The sequence below is a fragment of the Tamandua tetradactyla genome, chromosome 22 (assembly GCF_023851605.1).
Source record: "Tamandua tetradactyla isolate mTamTet1 chromosome 22, mTamTet1.pri, whole genome shotgun sequence".
Taxonomy (NCBI): domain Eukaryota; kingdom Metazoa; phylum Chordata; class Mammalia; order Pilosa; family Myrmecophagidae; genus Tamandua; species Tamandua tetradactyla.
In genome coordinates, this window is record NC_135348.1 from 22395584 (window position 1) to 22412352 (window position 16769).

At 37.3% G+C, this 16769-nt stretch overlaps 1 protein-coding gene across 1 annotated transcript in view; it reads right to left on the minus strand.

The window, feature by feature from the left end:
• Window positions 1–9791: 9791 nt before the first annotated feature.
• The window catches only part of MMAA (metabolism of cobalamin associated A), a 41585-nt gene continuing 34607 nt past the window's right edge, over window positions 9792–16769 (minus strand). Inside the window, exon 7 of the mRNA XM_077139902.1 lies at window positions 9792–10170. Coding sequence (XP_076996017.1) covers window positions 9883–10170 — 288 coding nt within the window. The 3' untranslated portion in view covers window positions 9792–9882. The remainder of the gene's footprint in view (window positions 10171–16769) is intronic.

Consider the following 16769-nt stretch of genomic DNA (forward strand, 5'->3'; position numbering starts at 1 on the left):
AACAGTTTTAGGTATTTCCTTCTAGCTATTCTAATACACTAAAAACTAAAAGGGGATATCTATATAAAGCCTGAGAATAACTTCCTGAATGACCTCTTGACTCTATTTGTGAAAACTCTCAGCCACTGAAACCTTATTTTGTCTCATTTCTCTTCCCTCTTTTGGTCAAGGTTTTCTCAATCCCACAGTGACACAGCCAGCATCATCCCTGGAAGTCATGCCCTATGTAGGGTTGGAGGGCGGTGAGTTTACCTGCTGAGCTGGCTTAGAGAAAGAGGCCATATCGGTGTAACAAAAGAGATTCTCTGGGGGTGATTCTCAGGCATAATCATAGGTAGGCTTAGCTTCTCCTCTGCAGGGATAAGTTTCATAAGGGCAAGTCCCAAGGTTGAGGTGGCTAATATCAGGAATTCCCCAGGTGGTGGAAGTTTAATATTCCCATTTTTTCCCCCAGTTCTCAAGGGGACTTTGCAAATACTTTTTCATTTTCTGGGCAGATTACTGTGGGATTAGGGTATCATACTAACCTGTATAAACCAACAAGATCTCACTCAGTATTCAAGGTTCTGGGTAATTATGGTATTTGAATAAACTGATTAAACAAGTTAAATTAGATAGTGTGCTAAAGAAAATATAAATTTTGCACCAAATAAACATCCCTTCTTTTGTTCTCACACAGAAGTTGAAGTTTTAAAATGCAATCAATATTGTCCTTTACCCTTTAGTCAGATTTACCTTGGTCCTAACTAGATCAGCTTCATTCATATCTCTAATTGAAGTCTGATCTCTTTTTCAACTTTTCTAACAGTTGCTCTATGGGATAATGCTGTCTTTCATAGCTGCAGAACTCTAGCTCTGAGTCTCAGGAGTCACAAAGATACCCAAAGTTCCAGGGGACAACCATGCTATAAACAAAGAGCTCAGCATCTCCAAATTTAGAAATAACTGTTATAACTCCAGAACAGATTCAATTCTCAGAGTTTGCACATTATAGTTGGTCCATATAAGTGAGTCATTATAAACATACTGTCTCAAGGTTCATTCACCTAATTGCATGCCTCACAATGTCATTCCTTCTTGCAACCACCCAATATTCCACTCTACATATTCACCAGTTGGTCTTTCTGCTCATCAGTTGATATACTCTTAGGTTACCTCCATCCATTGCAAATTGTGAATACTGCTGCCATAAAGACCAGTGTGCAAATGTCCATTTGTCTCCCTGCTTTCAGTTCTTTAAAGTATATACCTAATAATGGGTGGCAGGATCATACATCAACTCTATACTTAGCCTCCTATGGTGCCACCACACTGCCCTCCAAGGGGCTGCTCCTCTCAGCTTCCCTACCAACAGTGAATAGATACATCTCTCCACATTTTCTCCAGCACTTGAATCTTTCTGTTTAATTTTTTAAATAGTTTTATTCACACACAATACAATCCATCCTAAGCAAATAATCAATGGTTCCAAGTATAATCAGAGCTATGCATTCCCCAGCACAGTCTATGACAACATTTTCATTTCTTCTGCAAAGAAAGAAGAGGAAAAACAATGAAGAATAAAAAATAAAATAAAAAGGTAAAACACCATCAAGAATCCCATATCCCTCCCTTATATCCCCCCCTTACTGACATTTAGATTTGTATATTTGTATATTGCTTTTGTCACACTTAATGGAAGCATATTAGTGTTGTGGTTATCTAGAGATCCTAGTTTGCATTGTTGTATTTTTTCCATATACCATCCCATTTTAAACACCCTGCAATGTTGACATTCATTTGTTCTCTCTCATGTAAAAACATTCTTATAACCAACTCCCAGCATTCACCAGGCCCCAGCATCATGGGACTGAGAAAGCCTCCTTGACCAAAAAGGGGAAGAGAGAAATGAGACAAAATAAAGTTTCAGTGGCTGAGAGATTTCAAACAGAGGTGAGAGGTATCTTGGAGGTTATTCTTATGTATTATATAGATATCCCTTTTTAGTTTATGATGTATTGGAGTGGCTGGATGGAAGTATCTGAAACTGCTGAGCTGTGTTCCAGTAGCCTTGATTCTTGAAGACAACTGTATAACTATATAGCTTTTACAATGTGACTGTGTGATTGTGAAAACCTTGTGTCTGAGGCTCCTTTTATCCAGGGTATGGACAAATGAGTAAAAAAATAAGGATAAAATAAATAAATAATAGGGAGGATAAGGGGTAAAATAAATTGGATAGATTGAAATACTTGTGGTCAATGAGAGGGTGGAGTAAGGGGTATGGGATATATGAATTTTTTCTTTTTCTGGAGTGATGCAAATGTTCTAAAAATGATCATGGTGATGAATACACAACTATGTGATGATATTGTGAGCCAATGATTGGACACCATAGGTGGACTATATGTGTGTGAAAATGTCAATTAAGAAAAGAATTCTTTTATTTGTACATTTAATCACCATCACTGTCCATGCTAGGTTTCACTAAGTTATATAGTCCCAGTTTTTGTTTTCAAACATGCCCTAGCTTTCCTCTTTCAACCATACCCACACTCAGCTGTGTTCAATGTACTTACAATGTTGTTGTATGCTACATCTTTCTAAATTGTCCCAGTTCTTGGATGTTCTAGGTTGGTTTTTTGCCCCCACTCTTTTTTTCTCATTGCATTTCAGTTTGTGAAATTTCTAATGACCTGTCTCCAAACTCATTGATTTCCCTTGGCTGTAGAGTCTACTGATGAGCCCATCAAAGACATTCTTCATTTCTGTTACAGTATTTTTGATCTCTAACATTTCCTTTCGATTCTCACATGGTTTCCACCTCTCTGCCTACGTTACCCATCTGTTTTTTGCACATTGTCTGCTTTTGCCATTAGAGTCCTTAATATATTAATCATAGTTATTTTAAATTCTCTGTCAAATTATACCATCTGTGTTATATTTGAGTTGGTTCTGATGATTGCTTCGCCTCTTCAGAGTTTGTTTTTCCTCACCTTTCGGTGCACTGCAATTTTTTGTTGAAATCGGGACATGTTGTATGAGGTAACATAAACTGAGTCAAATAGGACGTCACTGTGAGGATGTCTGTTAATCTGGCTAAGAGTTGAACACATTTTAAAATATAATACACCAATAACAGATATTGTATCTCACTTTACTCCAAAATGGATTAAAGTATCTCTAGTAGACATTTGCTTTGTCTGCCTGGCATGTTAATTTTTTCTGGGCCTAACAACACTGGGTAACTGGTCTTCCCCCCAACTCCAAGTGGTTCCAATGAAGAGAGTCAATCATAGTCACCCGCACCGAGGCCAGTCAGAATGCATCCCCCCCAAGACTGTCAGCATCGGGTCTACAGAGAATCCCCTGGACCCGAGTTCAGCTGACTGCCACGTCTCCAGCTGTTTGGAGGAACTTGGGAGGATGAAGTCAATTTGCAAAGTGAAAGAGATAAAACACGGAGAATCCTAGCATTATTTGTGTAGATGAAACTTGCTGTATCTCCCTGTATGATTAGGTGAGCCTATAAATTCTGCTTTTTACCCAAGCTAGTAGGTTTCTGTCATTTCTAGCCAAGAGTCCTGGCTAATGCAGACAATGATATTAAGTTTTTTTGTTTTGTTTTGTTTCTTAACATCTAAAAGATTATCTTCAAACATAAGCAGAAAAATCTCCTGGGAAAAATACCTCGAGATACTTTTCTCCAAAAGAACAAAATACGTTAAATTATAGAAGAAAGATCTTAAAGTTAAAACATACATTTATCATATAATTATGTATAATAATTCCCTTATCTACTCTATACCACAGAAAGATCTATAAATGAGAATAATACCTGTCGCTATATGTATGCTTATATGGACTATTTTATTATCTGCCACTGAACTGAGCATTTAATTCAAAGATAATTTTTCTGGGAAAAAAAGCATTCAATATATTATAACTGCTTTTGTGCCACTCTAATATTTTGTTATCCAACTTATCCCTAATGACAACAAAAATAAAGGTGAACTTACATATGCTTCATGGGGCAGGAATTATCAACCAAGTGTTCATTTTAGATGGGAAGAACATGTAAAGTCCATGAATTTAATAACAAACTAAACTGAAAAAGTGATCAGACTTTAACTAGAGATATTAATGATGCTGATTTGGATAGAAATAAAGTAAATCAGAATGCAGTGTAAGGATGATATGGTTCATATTTTAAAACTTCAAGTTCTGTGTAAGACCAAAGGAAGTGACGTTTATTTAATGTAAAATTTATATTTTGGGTAGTGCATTATCTAATTCAACTTGCCAGATCAGTTTACTGAAACATCATAATTACAGGCAGGCAACGGTAGCTCAGTGGCAGAGTTCTCGCCTGCCATGCCGGAAACCTGGGTTCGATTCCTGGTGCCTGCCCATGTAAAAAAATAAAAACAAAAAACACCATAATTACATGGAAGCTTGAATAGGGCATGAAAGCCTGGTGGCTTGAATAGGTTAGTGTGATGCCGCAATATATCCCAGGGTAATTTGGACAGAGCATAAAAAAGTATTTTCAAAGTCCCTTTGGGGGACTGGGGAGAAAGAAGGAAATATTCAACTTCCCCATTGGGGGAATTCTTGATATTCTTGCAAGCAGTGGGGACAACCAATTCAATCGGCTGAGCCCTGGGTCTTGGGGTTTGCCCCTCTGAAACTTATTCCTGCAAAGGAGAAACTAAGCCTACCGATAATTATGCCTCAGAGTCACACACAGAGAACCTTTTCTAGTGCTCAGATATGGCCTCTCTCTCTAAGCCAACTTGGCAGGTAAACTCACTGCCCTCCCCACTACGTGGGACAGGACTCCCAGGGATGAGCTGGGATGCAACATCATGGGACTGAGAAAGGCCAAAAGGCAGAAAAGAGAAAGGGGACAAAATAAGTTTCAATGGCTGAGGGGTTTCAAACAGAGTCGAGAGGTTATCCTGGAGGTTATTTTTTTTTAATTTAATTTATTTTGTATTATCAAATCAAAACAACATACAAACATGAGCATTCTTAACATACAAACATTCCATGTATGGTGTACAATCAATGGCTCACCATATCATCACATAGTAGTATGTTCCTCACCATGATAATTTTTTAGAACATTTGTATCACTCCAGAAAAAGAAATAAAAAGAAAAAGACTCACACATACTATACCCTTACCCCTCCCTTGCATTGACCACTAGTATTTCCATCTACTCAATAGGTTTTAACCTTTGTTCCTATTTTTTTCTATACCCTTTACCTCTCCCTTTCATTGTTCACTAGCATTTCAATCTACTCAATTTATTTTAACATTTGTTCCCCCTATTATTTATTTTATTTTTAATCCATATTTTTTACTTATCTGTCCATACCATAGATAAAAGAGGCATCAGACAGAAGGTTTTCACAATCACATAGTCACATTGCAAAAGATATATCATTATACGTTCATCTTCAAGAAATATTGCTACTGGAACACAGCTCAACAGTTTCAGGTATTTCCCTCTAGCCTCTCTATTACACCTTAAACTTAAAAGGAGACATCTATAAAATGCATAAGAATAACCTCCAGGATAACCTCTAGACTCTATTTGGAATCTCTCAGACACTGACTCTTTATTTTGTCTCATTTCTCTCTTTCCCCTTTCAGTCAAAAAAGGTTTTCTCAATCCCTTGATGGTGAGTCCCAGCTCATTCTAGGATTTCTGTCCCACATTGCCAGGGAGGTTTACACACCTGGGGATTATGTCCCACATGGAGAGGGGAACGGCAGTGAGTTTGCTTGCCATGTTGGCTGAGAGAGAGAGAGAGACAGGCCACATCTTAGCAACAAAAGAGGTTCTCTGGGGGTGACTCCTAAGCCTAATTTTAAGTAGGGTTAGTCTATCCTTTGTGGGGATAAGTTTCATATGAACAAACCCCAAGATTGAGGCCTTGGCCTATTGATTTGGTTGTCCCCACTGCTTGCGAGAACTGGAGGTTATTCTTATGCACAATATAGGTATCCCTTTCTAGTTTGTGGTGTATTGGAGTGGCTGGGGGCAAGTAGATGAAACTGTTGAGGCTGTGTTCCAGAAGACTATGTACCTATATACCTTTTATAATGCAACTGTGTGATTGTGAAAACCTTGTGTTTGATGCTCCTCTTATCCAGGGTATGGACAGGTGAGTAAAAAAAATAAGGATAAAAATAAATGGGGGGGGGGCAGATTAAAGGGTAAAAAAATTGGGTTGACAGAAATACTGTGGGTCAATGAGAGGAGAGGGGTGAGGGGTATTGGGATGTATGAGTTTTTCATTTTTCTTTTTATTTCTTTTTCTGTAGCGATGCAAATGTTCTAAAAATGATCACAGTGATGAATACATGACTAGGTGATGATATTATGACCCACTGATTGTATACCATTATGGACTGCATGTGTGTGAAGATTTCTCAATAAAAATATTTAAAACAAACAAAAACCCCACAAATGAACCAAAATACCACAGTGGGAAGAACAAAAAATAAGTTAAAATCTCTTTCCAAGTGTTGTTTTTCGAGGAGAATTTCTTAGTCTTATCTGAATCACAATGCTAACATTTAGTGAATATTTGCATCAGCTCCCATTCTAATAACGGACATGGGACCCTAAGATACGCCCACTTAGGGTGTAAGGATTTCCTGCAGTGTGGCTCAGGAAGCATTTGAGTTTCTGAAGGCCATGTGGATGCCAAGCTCAGGCATCTGCACAAACGTAGATTATATGAGTTACTTTTCAGAGGTGCAGTTATTAGCTTTTAGCAGTAGCAGCATGATTTCTATGTAAAGCAATCTTCTGAGTGAATGCAATGGAATTTTCTTATAGGGCTTTATTTTTGCATTAATGGTGGAATTTCATAAATACTGAGTATCATGTAAGTATGTCCTGTTTATTAGCTGTTGTCGTCAATGTTGCCTGGGCAAAAGAGACAGGAACTTAGGGAAAGCAAGTAAGTAGACATATTTTAAAGTAATTAGCAAGGAGAAAATGTCTTCTCAGGTTGTACTGTAATAGCTAATCTTAACTACTGAAGGAACTATAGTCATTTCAGTGAGATTGGTATTGTTTAGCATTAAGGTATTTAACTCTAAACAATTTCGGAGTTCAGGAACATGGCACATTTTTTTTCCTACCTACAGAAATTAATAGCAATTATACATTCCACAAAGAAAAATTCACCCTTCGAGGGTTTTTTCAGGAAAGAATTATCCTTGTAAAATGTAAGGAGATTGTAATTAATTTAATGCAACAACTTTCTGAGGTAGGTACTATTTATTATTAAACAAACACTTATTTAGCACTACAATAGGGTAGGTAGGTACTATGTTAACTAAAATAGTTCTTTCAACAACCCTGGGTGAATACTATTATCTCTATTTTACAGTGAGGAAACTGAGGCAGAGGGAAATATGGCCAATCTGAAATTAAGTGATATCAGTCTGTTTTCAAAGAACTAAGTCTGTATGTATAATATTTATAACAACATCTATCAATAACTGAGCATTAAGCACTCTACATACAATTTCCATTTAACAACAGTACTTTCAACAACACTGAAGGTACCTATTATTACCTTAATCTTAAGATAAGGAAACCGTTGCATAGAAGAAGAAATAACTTGTCCCAAATCATATGGCTAGCTAGTAAGAGATCTGGGACTTGATCCTATATGTGCCTAACTGAAAACCTCTGCTTTTAACCAGTTTAGGGGTCTGGCACAGTAAAACCCCAGATGGGGCAAAAGGAATGACATTTTTTAGTTTAACAAAAGGGAGCATGGATTTCAAAACATAAGGCAGGCCAAAAATATTTCACTACATCATACTGCAGCCAATATAGGAAATAACAAAAATGAAAAGTATCTTAGAAAGTGACTTATAAATCATAGCCAACGGTAATAAAAACAAAATAAGGAAGATAAAGGGTTTTTCTAATGCTTTTTATGATTTTATTTATATCACTTCAAAGTAGCTTCAAATTGAGAAGAAATGCAACTAAATTTAGGGCTAACAATGCAGAGAGAAAGACATAAAAATAGAGAGAGGGTGTACGGGTGGTTCAGTGGTAGAATGCTCGTCTTCCCTGTGGGAGACCCAAGTTTGATTCCCAGAGAGAGAAAGAGAGCGAATGGGCACACACATGCATGTGCAGGCTCCACTGGGATTTCAGATTACACCACAAATGACAAGAGGCTTGCTACTCCCCGTGTAATGGTTTACTAAGGGAAGTCACAGAATTCCTTTTTGAAAGTCAGTCTTCCATTTAATAGGGTAGTTTAATGGGTCCTTTTTGAAGTTAGAAAAATTGACTAGATAACCTTTCAAATTTTCTCTCCGCCCTCATATGTGATACGGTATGCCAAAACCACAAAAATCTTTTTTAAAACTGTAAGAGGGAATGTTTGTTAAAATCATACTCCAAAAAATTGACTCCAGAAAGTAGATAGAGTAACGATGAAAGCTGACATATTATGTAAAATGGTCTACGGTGTTCAGAACGGAATACATTTAAAGTTTCTGGGAAGATATTTTGAGCAATGGAGAAATTTTATGGTTAGAAATCATCTTATTGAAATGTACATATTCTAGCTACCACTAAATAGCATAAAATACATTCAAAGAATATATTCAAAGAATTCACTACAGCAGGTACTTAAAAACAAACAGGAAATAACATAGCAAGAGGATGATGGAAGCAATAAAACCACGGAAGAAAAGTGAAATTTTATATATAACGTTTAACATAACCTTAGCATAATAATAATAGAAAGACTCTTTGAAGGAAAGCAGTATTCCTTATACACTAGGTTTGACAGCTAAATGATTTTTCTTGAGTCATCTCATCTAATCCTCATTAACCCTTTGAAGCTAATATGGCAATTCTATTTTACTGGGAAGAATCTGAAACTTAGAGAGGTTAGGTTACTTATAGAAGCTTACATAGCTATAAGTGATTTACCTGGGTTTAAAGTTTAAACCGCAGTCCAACTCCACAGTCCAGGCTCTTAATTACCGTGCCATGCTGCCTCTGTAGGACAAATTTGTTATTCATCATCAAGAATAAAATACACTTTTAAGATGCTTACATGAAGTGAGTGGCCAAGGAGGAAGAAAAGCATGAGCCTCTGATAATATTAAATAACACTTGAATCATTCAGAACTTACTTGGGCCTTACGGAGTTTTTCTCCAATTCTTAGGGATTAATGGATCCACATTATTTGCTGCTCATTTCCCCACTTACCTTCTGGCTCTCCTATCTCTCTGGAAAGAGAGGGGTCCACAAGTCCAGAAGGGAGATTTTAAAGTTGCGTTCTGTTCACATCACTACATCATTCCAGCCGTTTCCCTATGTGCATACATGGCCATTTCAGAAATTCCGAGAATAGTCTGGTACACTAAATGCCAATCATGACTTCCAATTCTTAGAAGCCCACTGTGTATTGTTTTGGCCTCAAGTAAGACTTCAAAAATGTGGTCACTCTTACTTATGTTTTCTGTGGAGTATCAGAGAATACAGAATCAAAGAAAGCATGTTAAGGGACATAATCTTTTGTCCTCAGCTTTCTCTGCTTCTGACTGAGAGGACAGAAGAAACTATCCTACAGGCCACCCACCAAGGGATAAGAATAGAAAGAAATAACATCAGTAGCTGACAAGAGGTACTTACAAATATTGTCTGACTAACCTCTGCCATCTGTACCTAATTTGCTCCACATTTTCAAACATGGTTCACAAATAAGGAAGCCAAAGGCACCATAAAAAGATGACTAAACTTCTGAAATGAAATCACTGAAAATATAAAGCATTGTATTTTTAATACTGGAATATTTTGTGAAACCATATATAAAATTACTATACAGAATAAGTTTGCATTAGTCTCTGTTTTTAAAAGCTTTCAGCAAGAATTCTGCTGCTAGTCCTGGAGACAGAGACCCACGGAGAACTTTTTTTTCCAGAAGAGGAATCTGTTCCCGCACTGTGGGACAGGACTTGAAATCTTCTAACACACTCTCCTGGATGAGACTCCACATCCAAACTTCCCGCTGCTTCCGTCGTTTGGCAGTCAACTCCCCACTGGCAAGCATCTGGTCCCGGAATTCTTTCATTTTATCCCATAGTTCAGTGATTCCCTCTCCGCTTCTGGAAGAAATACGAATTACCTATTGAAAAGGGAAGAACCAAAAATATTTTCTTTAAAAGGACAGAAAAACCTTTTAGGAGGACTCTGATATTTGTCAATTTTTTACAGTCTGTGAAAATAGACAAGAGACAAAAATGAGACATTTTATAACTGTGGCAAAGCAAGTATACTGATGTAACTTAACTAAGATTAATAAGTGCTTAGATGGAAATAAGACCTTGCTTCAAAGTCAAATTTTTATCCCAGACATTTATTTTAATTTAGGATTGCTCAGATGATCCTGAAGAGGTATTATGAAGGAATCATAAGGGTCAAAAGGATAAGAAGGGCAATGCTAGGTAAGTTTCCTGTGGACTGAGTGCCAGAAAATGAAGCTGAGTGAAGAAAACAGCCCCCTTCCCCATGTCAAATTGGCTGATTCAATAAGTGGTAAGAATTGAGCATTTAGCATCTGCATATATGTGACAGCTCCAAACTCAATAAAGATAATATGGTTGAAAAAAATGAGGTGCTGAAGTTAAGATACATTATCATTGTTCTCATTATAATAATGACGGCTTATTCTTTAATAACATAGTGTGCCCCTGGAGATAAAGCTGTCCACGTCAATTTTGTAGCATCACTCGTTACAGGTCTTTTCAGGTATATTTTTCCTTTTCAAAAAAAAAAAGGTATACTTGCTAAAAAAAGAAGCCTGATTCCTCCACTTGTTTAATAAATGCTAATTTCTTTCCTGGACTAAATTCTATCATATTTGGCCTGAGTTTAAGGAAATGAAAATTTTTGTATAACATTTGCCTAAAAAAAACCATAATCATATTGCTTCAAAAAAATTTGAGATGATACATTCTAAACCAAAAATAAATGATTAAGGAGATATAAAAAAAAAAAAAAAGGAAGTACACTTGTTGGGACTTTGAGAAAGATGATGCAATAGGGAGCTCCAGGACTCAGTCCTTCCACCAAAACAACTGTTAAACAAGCACAAACAACTGTTTTGAAACTCCAGAAGAACACTGTACAATATCCAGGAAAGAGCAGGAGGAAGCGCTGATAAAACACAGTAATAACTATAAATTGCTCACTTCGTGTTACGGCTACTGGTGTCCAACCCCCACTCTCGGCAGGCTGCCAGGGGGACCAGTCCCTGCCTCTGGTAATAGCAAGGGACATTAAAATCTTCTTCCCCAGGGAACAGGGATGGACACGGTGGATCACTAATCATAGCTTTTGATTAGGGAATTTGGATTGCTGGGTCCAGGCTCTGATGACAGCTATGTTTCCATATGGCCTGGATAAAGGTTGCAGCAGCCATTGTTTCAACCCTCACCAGACAGGGGTGAGATGATGGAGATGTGAAGGTGCAGTGCCTCCTCACTGCTGTAGGGAACACTTAGCTGAAGGGCTGCACTTGCTGGGCAGGCCAGGAAAGCTCTGCTTTGGGGAGCCATCAGAGAAGCTCTTAGCACCTTTGCTGAACTCTCCATAGGGATAATTGGAGAATGAGATACTTGGAAAATCCTGATAAATCTATGACAAAGCTTCTTGACCTAATAAACTCAGCAAAATGGCCAGATATAAGATTAATGTGCAAAAATCAATAATGTTTCTATACACAAGCAATGACTTAACTGAGGAGCCAATTAAAGAAAAAAATTTCATTCAAAATAGCAAATAAAAGAATCAAATATCTAGGAATAAATTTAATTAGGGATGTAAAGGACCTGTACATAGAAAAGTACATAACAGTGCTAAAAGGAATCAAAGAAGATCTAAATAGGAGGAAAGACATTCACTGCTTATGGATAGGAAGGTTAAATGTAGTTAAGATGTCAATTCTACCCAAATCAATCTCCAGATTCCAAAATTCCAGCAACTAATTTTGAAGACTTAGAAAAGCTAGTTATCAAATTCATCTGGAAGGGAAAGAGACCTCAAATAGCAAATATCCTAAAAAAAAAGAAAAAAAAAGAGAGAGAGAGAACAGAGTAGGAGATTAACACTTCCAGATTTTAAAACTTATTATAAAGCTACAGTGGTCAAAACAGCATGGTACTGGCACAAAGACAGAAATATTGGCCAATGGAATTGAAGACTGCAGAAATAGACCATCAAATCTATGGTCAACTGATTTCATCAAGGCCCCCCGAATCCACTGAACTGGGGAAAAATAGGCATAAATGGGCATGGGAGAACTGGATATCAATAGCCAAAAAGAATAAAAGAAGACTCTTACTTTACATGCTATTCAAAAAATAATTCAAAGTGGATCAAAGACCTAAACATAAGAACCAGTACCATAAAATTCCTAGAAGGAAATACAGGGAAATATCTTCAAGACCTACTAATAGGAGGTAGTTTTCTAAACTTTATACCCAAAGCTTAAGCAATGAAAGCACAAATAGATAAATGGGAACTCCTTAAAACCAAATACTTTTGCACCTCAAAAGACTCTGCCATAAAGTTGAAGAGGCAACCAACTCAAAGCGAGAAAATATTTGGAAATCATGTATCAGATGAACGTTTGGTATCCTGTATAGACAAAGAAATTATACAACTCAACAACAAAAAAACAAACAGCCCAGTTATAAAATGGGCTAAAAATATGAATAGGCATTTTTCTGAAGAGCAAATATAGATGGCTAAACAGCACATGAAGAGATGCTCATTCTCCTTAGCTATAAGGGAAATGCAAATCAAGATCACAATGAGATCAAAGACCTAAACATTAGATCTAAGACCATAAAACTTTTAGAAGAAAATGTAGGGGAATAGCTTATAAATCTTATAATAGGAGGCATGAGATCTGTAAGATCTAAGATTCCTAGATCTTACACCCAAAGCATGAGTATTGAAGAAAGAAAGAAATAAATGGGAACTCCTCAAAATTAAACACTTTTGCATGTCAAAGAACTTTGTCAAGAAAGTAAAAAGACAGCCTACACAATGGGAGTCAATATTTGGAAACAATATATCAGATAAGGGTATAGTATCAAGAATATATAAAGAGATTGTTCACCTCAACAACAAAAAGACAAACAACCCAATTATAAAATGGGCAAAAGACATGAACAGACACTTCTCAGAAGAGGAAATACTAAAAGGCACATGAAAAAATGCTCAACTTCCCTGACTATTAGGGAAATGCAAATCAAAACCACAATGAGATATCATCTCATACCCGCCTGAGTGGCCATTATCAATAAAACAGAAAACGACAAGTGCTGTAGAGGATGTAGAGAAAGAGACACATTTATCCACTGTTGGTGGGAATGTAAAATGGTACAATCACTGTAGAAGGCAGTTTGGTGGTTCCCCGGGAAGCTAAGTATAGAATTGTCACATGATCCGGCAATACCATTGCTAGGTATCTATTCAGAGGACATGAGGGCAAGGACACAAACGGACATTTGTACACCAATGTTTATAGCAGCATTATTTACAATTGCCAAGAGATGGAAACAGCCCAAATGCCCATCAACAGATGGGTGGCTAAACAAGCTGTGGTACATACATGATAGACTACAATGAGATACCACCTCACACCTATAAGAATGGCTGATACTAAACAAATAGGAAGCTATAAATGTTGAAGAGGATGTGGAGAAATTGGGACACTTATGCCCTCTGGTGGGACTGTATAATGGTACAACTGCTATGGAAGACAGTTTGGTGGTTCCTTAGAAAACAAAGCATTGAGTTGCCCTATGACCTGACAATACTACTACTTGGATTATAACCAGAAGAGCTGAAAGCAGTGACACAAATAGACATTTGCACACCAATGTTCAGAGCAGCATTATTCACAATTGCCAAAAGATGGTAACAATCCAAGTGTCCATCAACAGACAAGTGGATAAACAAATGTAGTATATACATATGATGGAATATTATGTAGCAGTAAGATGAAATGACATCCTGAAGCACATGACAAGATGGATGAGCCTTGAGGACATAATGCTGAGTGAAATAAACCAGACACAAAAGGACAGATTCTACATGATTCCACTTTTACAACCATGATAAAGATAAACTCAGAGGCTTGCATTATAGAATATAGGGGACCCAGAGATATACAGAAGCTAGTGATGGGTGAACAGTTAGCTGACGAGCTTGAATTTAAATGTAAGGGAATAGACAAAAGTGAAGGCACTTCATTAGTGGGTCTATAAATAATACTGCCATATCGAAGGTGAATATATTTGAAAGCATGGCATAGAGCCATGTATCTCACTGATTAACACCACAAATATAAACAAGCTCTTGCGTGAACTATCACAAAGATATGAATCCTGTACAAAGAGTTTATAATATCGGGATATAGGGGGGAAACTACCAGTGCATGCTATGGGTTATGTTTAACAGGAAGATATCGACAGTACCACATCAAAATACCAGGGATAAATAATTGGGGGGAGGGGACAAGAGTTAAGGGGAGGTTTGGATTTTCTACTTGTTGAGGGTGTGTTAACTGGTTATTTTTCTCTTGGGCTAAAATTGAGAGTGTTGATGATATTACCACTAAGTGAGGATAATGTGAGACCCGAACTGTTGACTTTGGACATTAGACATGATGCCCAATGGATGGAGGTGGCTGAGAAGTAGAATGACGAATTGTGGTGTATACATATGATTGAAAATTGTGCTGCTACAGAAAGGAATGAAATCAAGAGGCATGCCACGTTGTGAATGAAGCTGTGGGACATTACATAATGCAAAATAAACCAGAAACAAAAGAGCAAATACTGTATTGTCTCACTTAGAAAATACTTAAAAGAAAATTGGGGACTAAATCGCAAGCTCTTATGGGAGTCACATTTAATCTTGTTATTTGCAAACTAATTACAATCCACATTTAGCAGTCACATTTAGCCCTGCTACATGTGGACTAATAACAGTAACTGTCAGTTTTAGCTTTTGAGAGGCTGTGCTGTATTTGTATAACCTGGAACTTTGTCTACCTGTGTGACACCTAAGACTCAGAGTAGGAGCTATGCAGGTCTGAAATTCAGCACTGCCACGTAAAACAACTGTTAAGCAAATTGAAAAAGAGATAAGGTTTTAATTAGAGATAAGAACAAAGCCAAGCAAGTTGGGATGAAGGTAAATCAGAATACAGGGTAAGGAAGACATTGTCTGTATTTTAGGATTTTACCTATTCTATGAGACCAAGGGAAGAGAGGTTTATTTTGTCCAAACCCTAAATTTCCTATAGCACATAATCTAACTCAACCTGTTTGGCTAGAGCATTTCAGCAACCCAAACATATGGAGACTCAGAATGGGAATGAGGGCTTGTAATTTTGGATAGCTTAATGTAATGCCCAGAAACATCCCAGACTATGCTGAGCAGATAATTAAAACATATTGGCAAAGTCCCTTGAGGGATGGGAGAAACAAATCGTACTATTAAACCTTACCACTGGGCAAGACACTGATAACATTAAGGACACCCAAATCAATAGGCCAAGCCCTTGATCTTGAGGTTTGCTCTTATGAAGCTTATTTATATAGCAGAGAAACTAAGCCTACCTATACTTATGCCTCAGAATTACTTCCAGAGTACCTCTTTTGTTGCTCAGATGTGGCCTCTCTCTCTTTAAGCCCGACTGTTCAAGTAAAATCATTACCTTCCCCCATATGTGGGACATGACACTTAGGGGTGAAAGTCTCCCTAGAAATGTGGGATATGACTCCCAGGGATGAGCCTGGCCCTGCTACCACGGGATTGACAATGCCTTCCTGACCAAAGGGGGAAAAAGAACTGTAAAAAATAAGGTATCAAATTTATTTTGATGGCTGAGAGAGTTCAAATAGAGTCCAGAGGCTACACAAGTTCCAGCTAGAAATAGCTATTTATCATGGTTTACCAAACCCCAACCAAAACCATTCCTGCCAACCCTAAAGAATACCTAGGGCTTTATCTGAGATTCTACAAAGGTTCCATGCACTATGAGTACTTTCCAGAAACCTACAACCTCCAGATGGGTTCTTAAGGCCAGATAAGTACTGAAACCCAGAGAGGCCAGTATCTCCAGAACATCAACTAGATGTTACCCTACCCCATATTATCAATAGCCCCTTCCAACATGAAAAAGTTAGAATGGGCATAGCCTAACTAGACTAGTCTAACATAGTCTAAAGACTGGAAGAAAGATCAAAGGAAAAGGTGGACTTACAGCAGAGAAGATAGGATTTCACATACGAGCATGAGTGCTGAATCATTATATTGATATTTCTTTTAGTTTCCAGTGTCTTAGAGCAGCTAGAAGGAAAAACTTGTGGAACTATAGCCCATACCAAACTCTAAAATCTGTTCTGTAACAAAGTTGTGCTTTAAAATTTATTGTTTTTTGTATATGTGTTATTTTTCACAACAACAACAAAAAAAGAATGAAGTTGGAGGAGTCACACTTTCCAATATCAAAATTTACAACAAGGCCACAGAAATCAAAACAGCATGGCATTGTAACAAGGGCAGACAGACGAATGGAATAGAATTGACAGCTCAGAAATCAACCCTCACATTTATGGCCAATTAATTTTTGACAAGGTGGCAAAGACTACTCAATTGGGATAGAAGAATTTCTTCAACAAATGGTTCTGGGAAAACTAGATT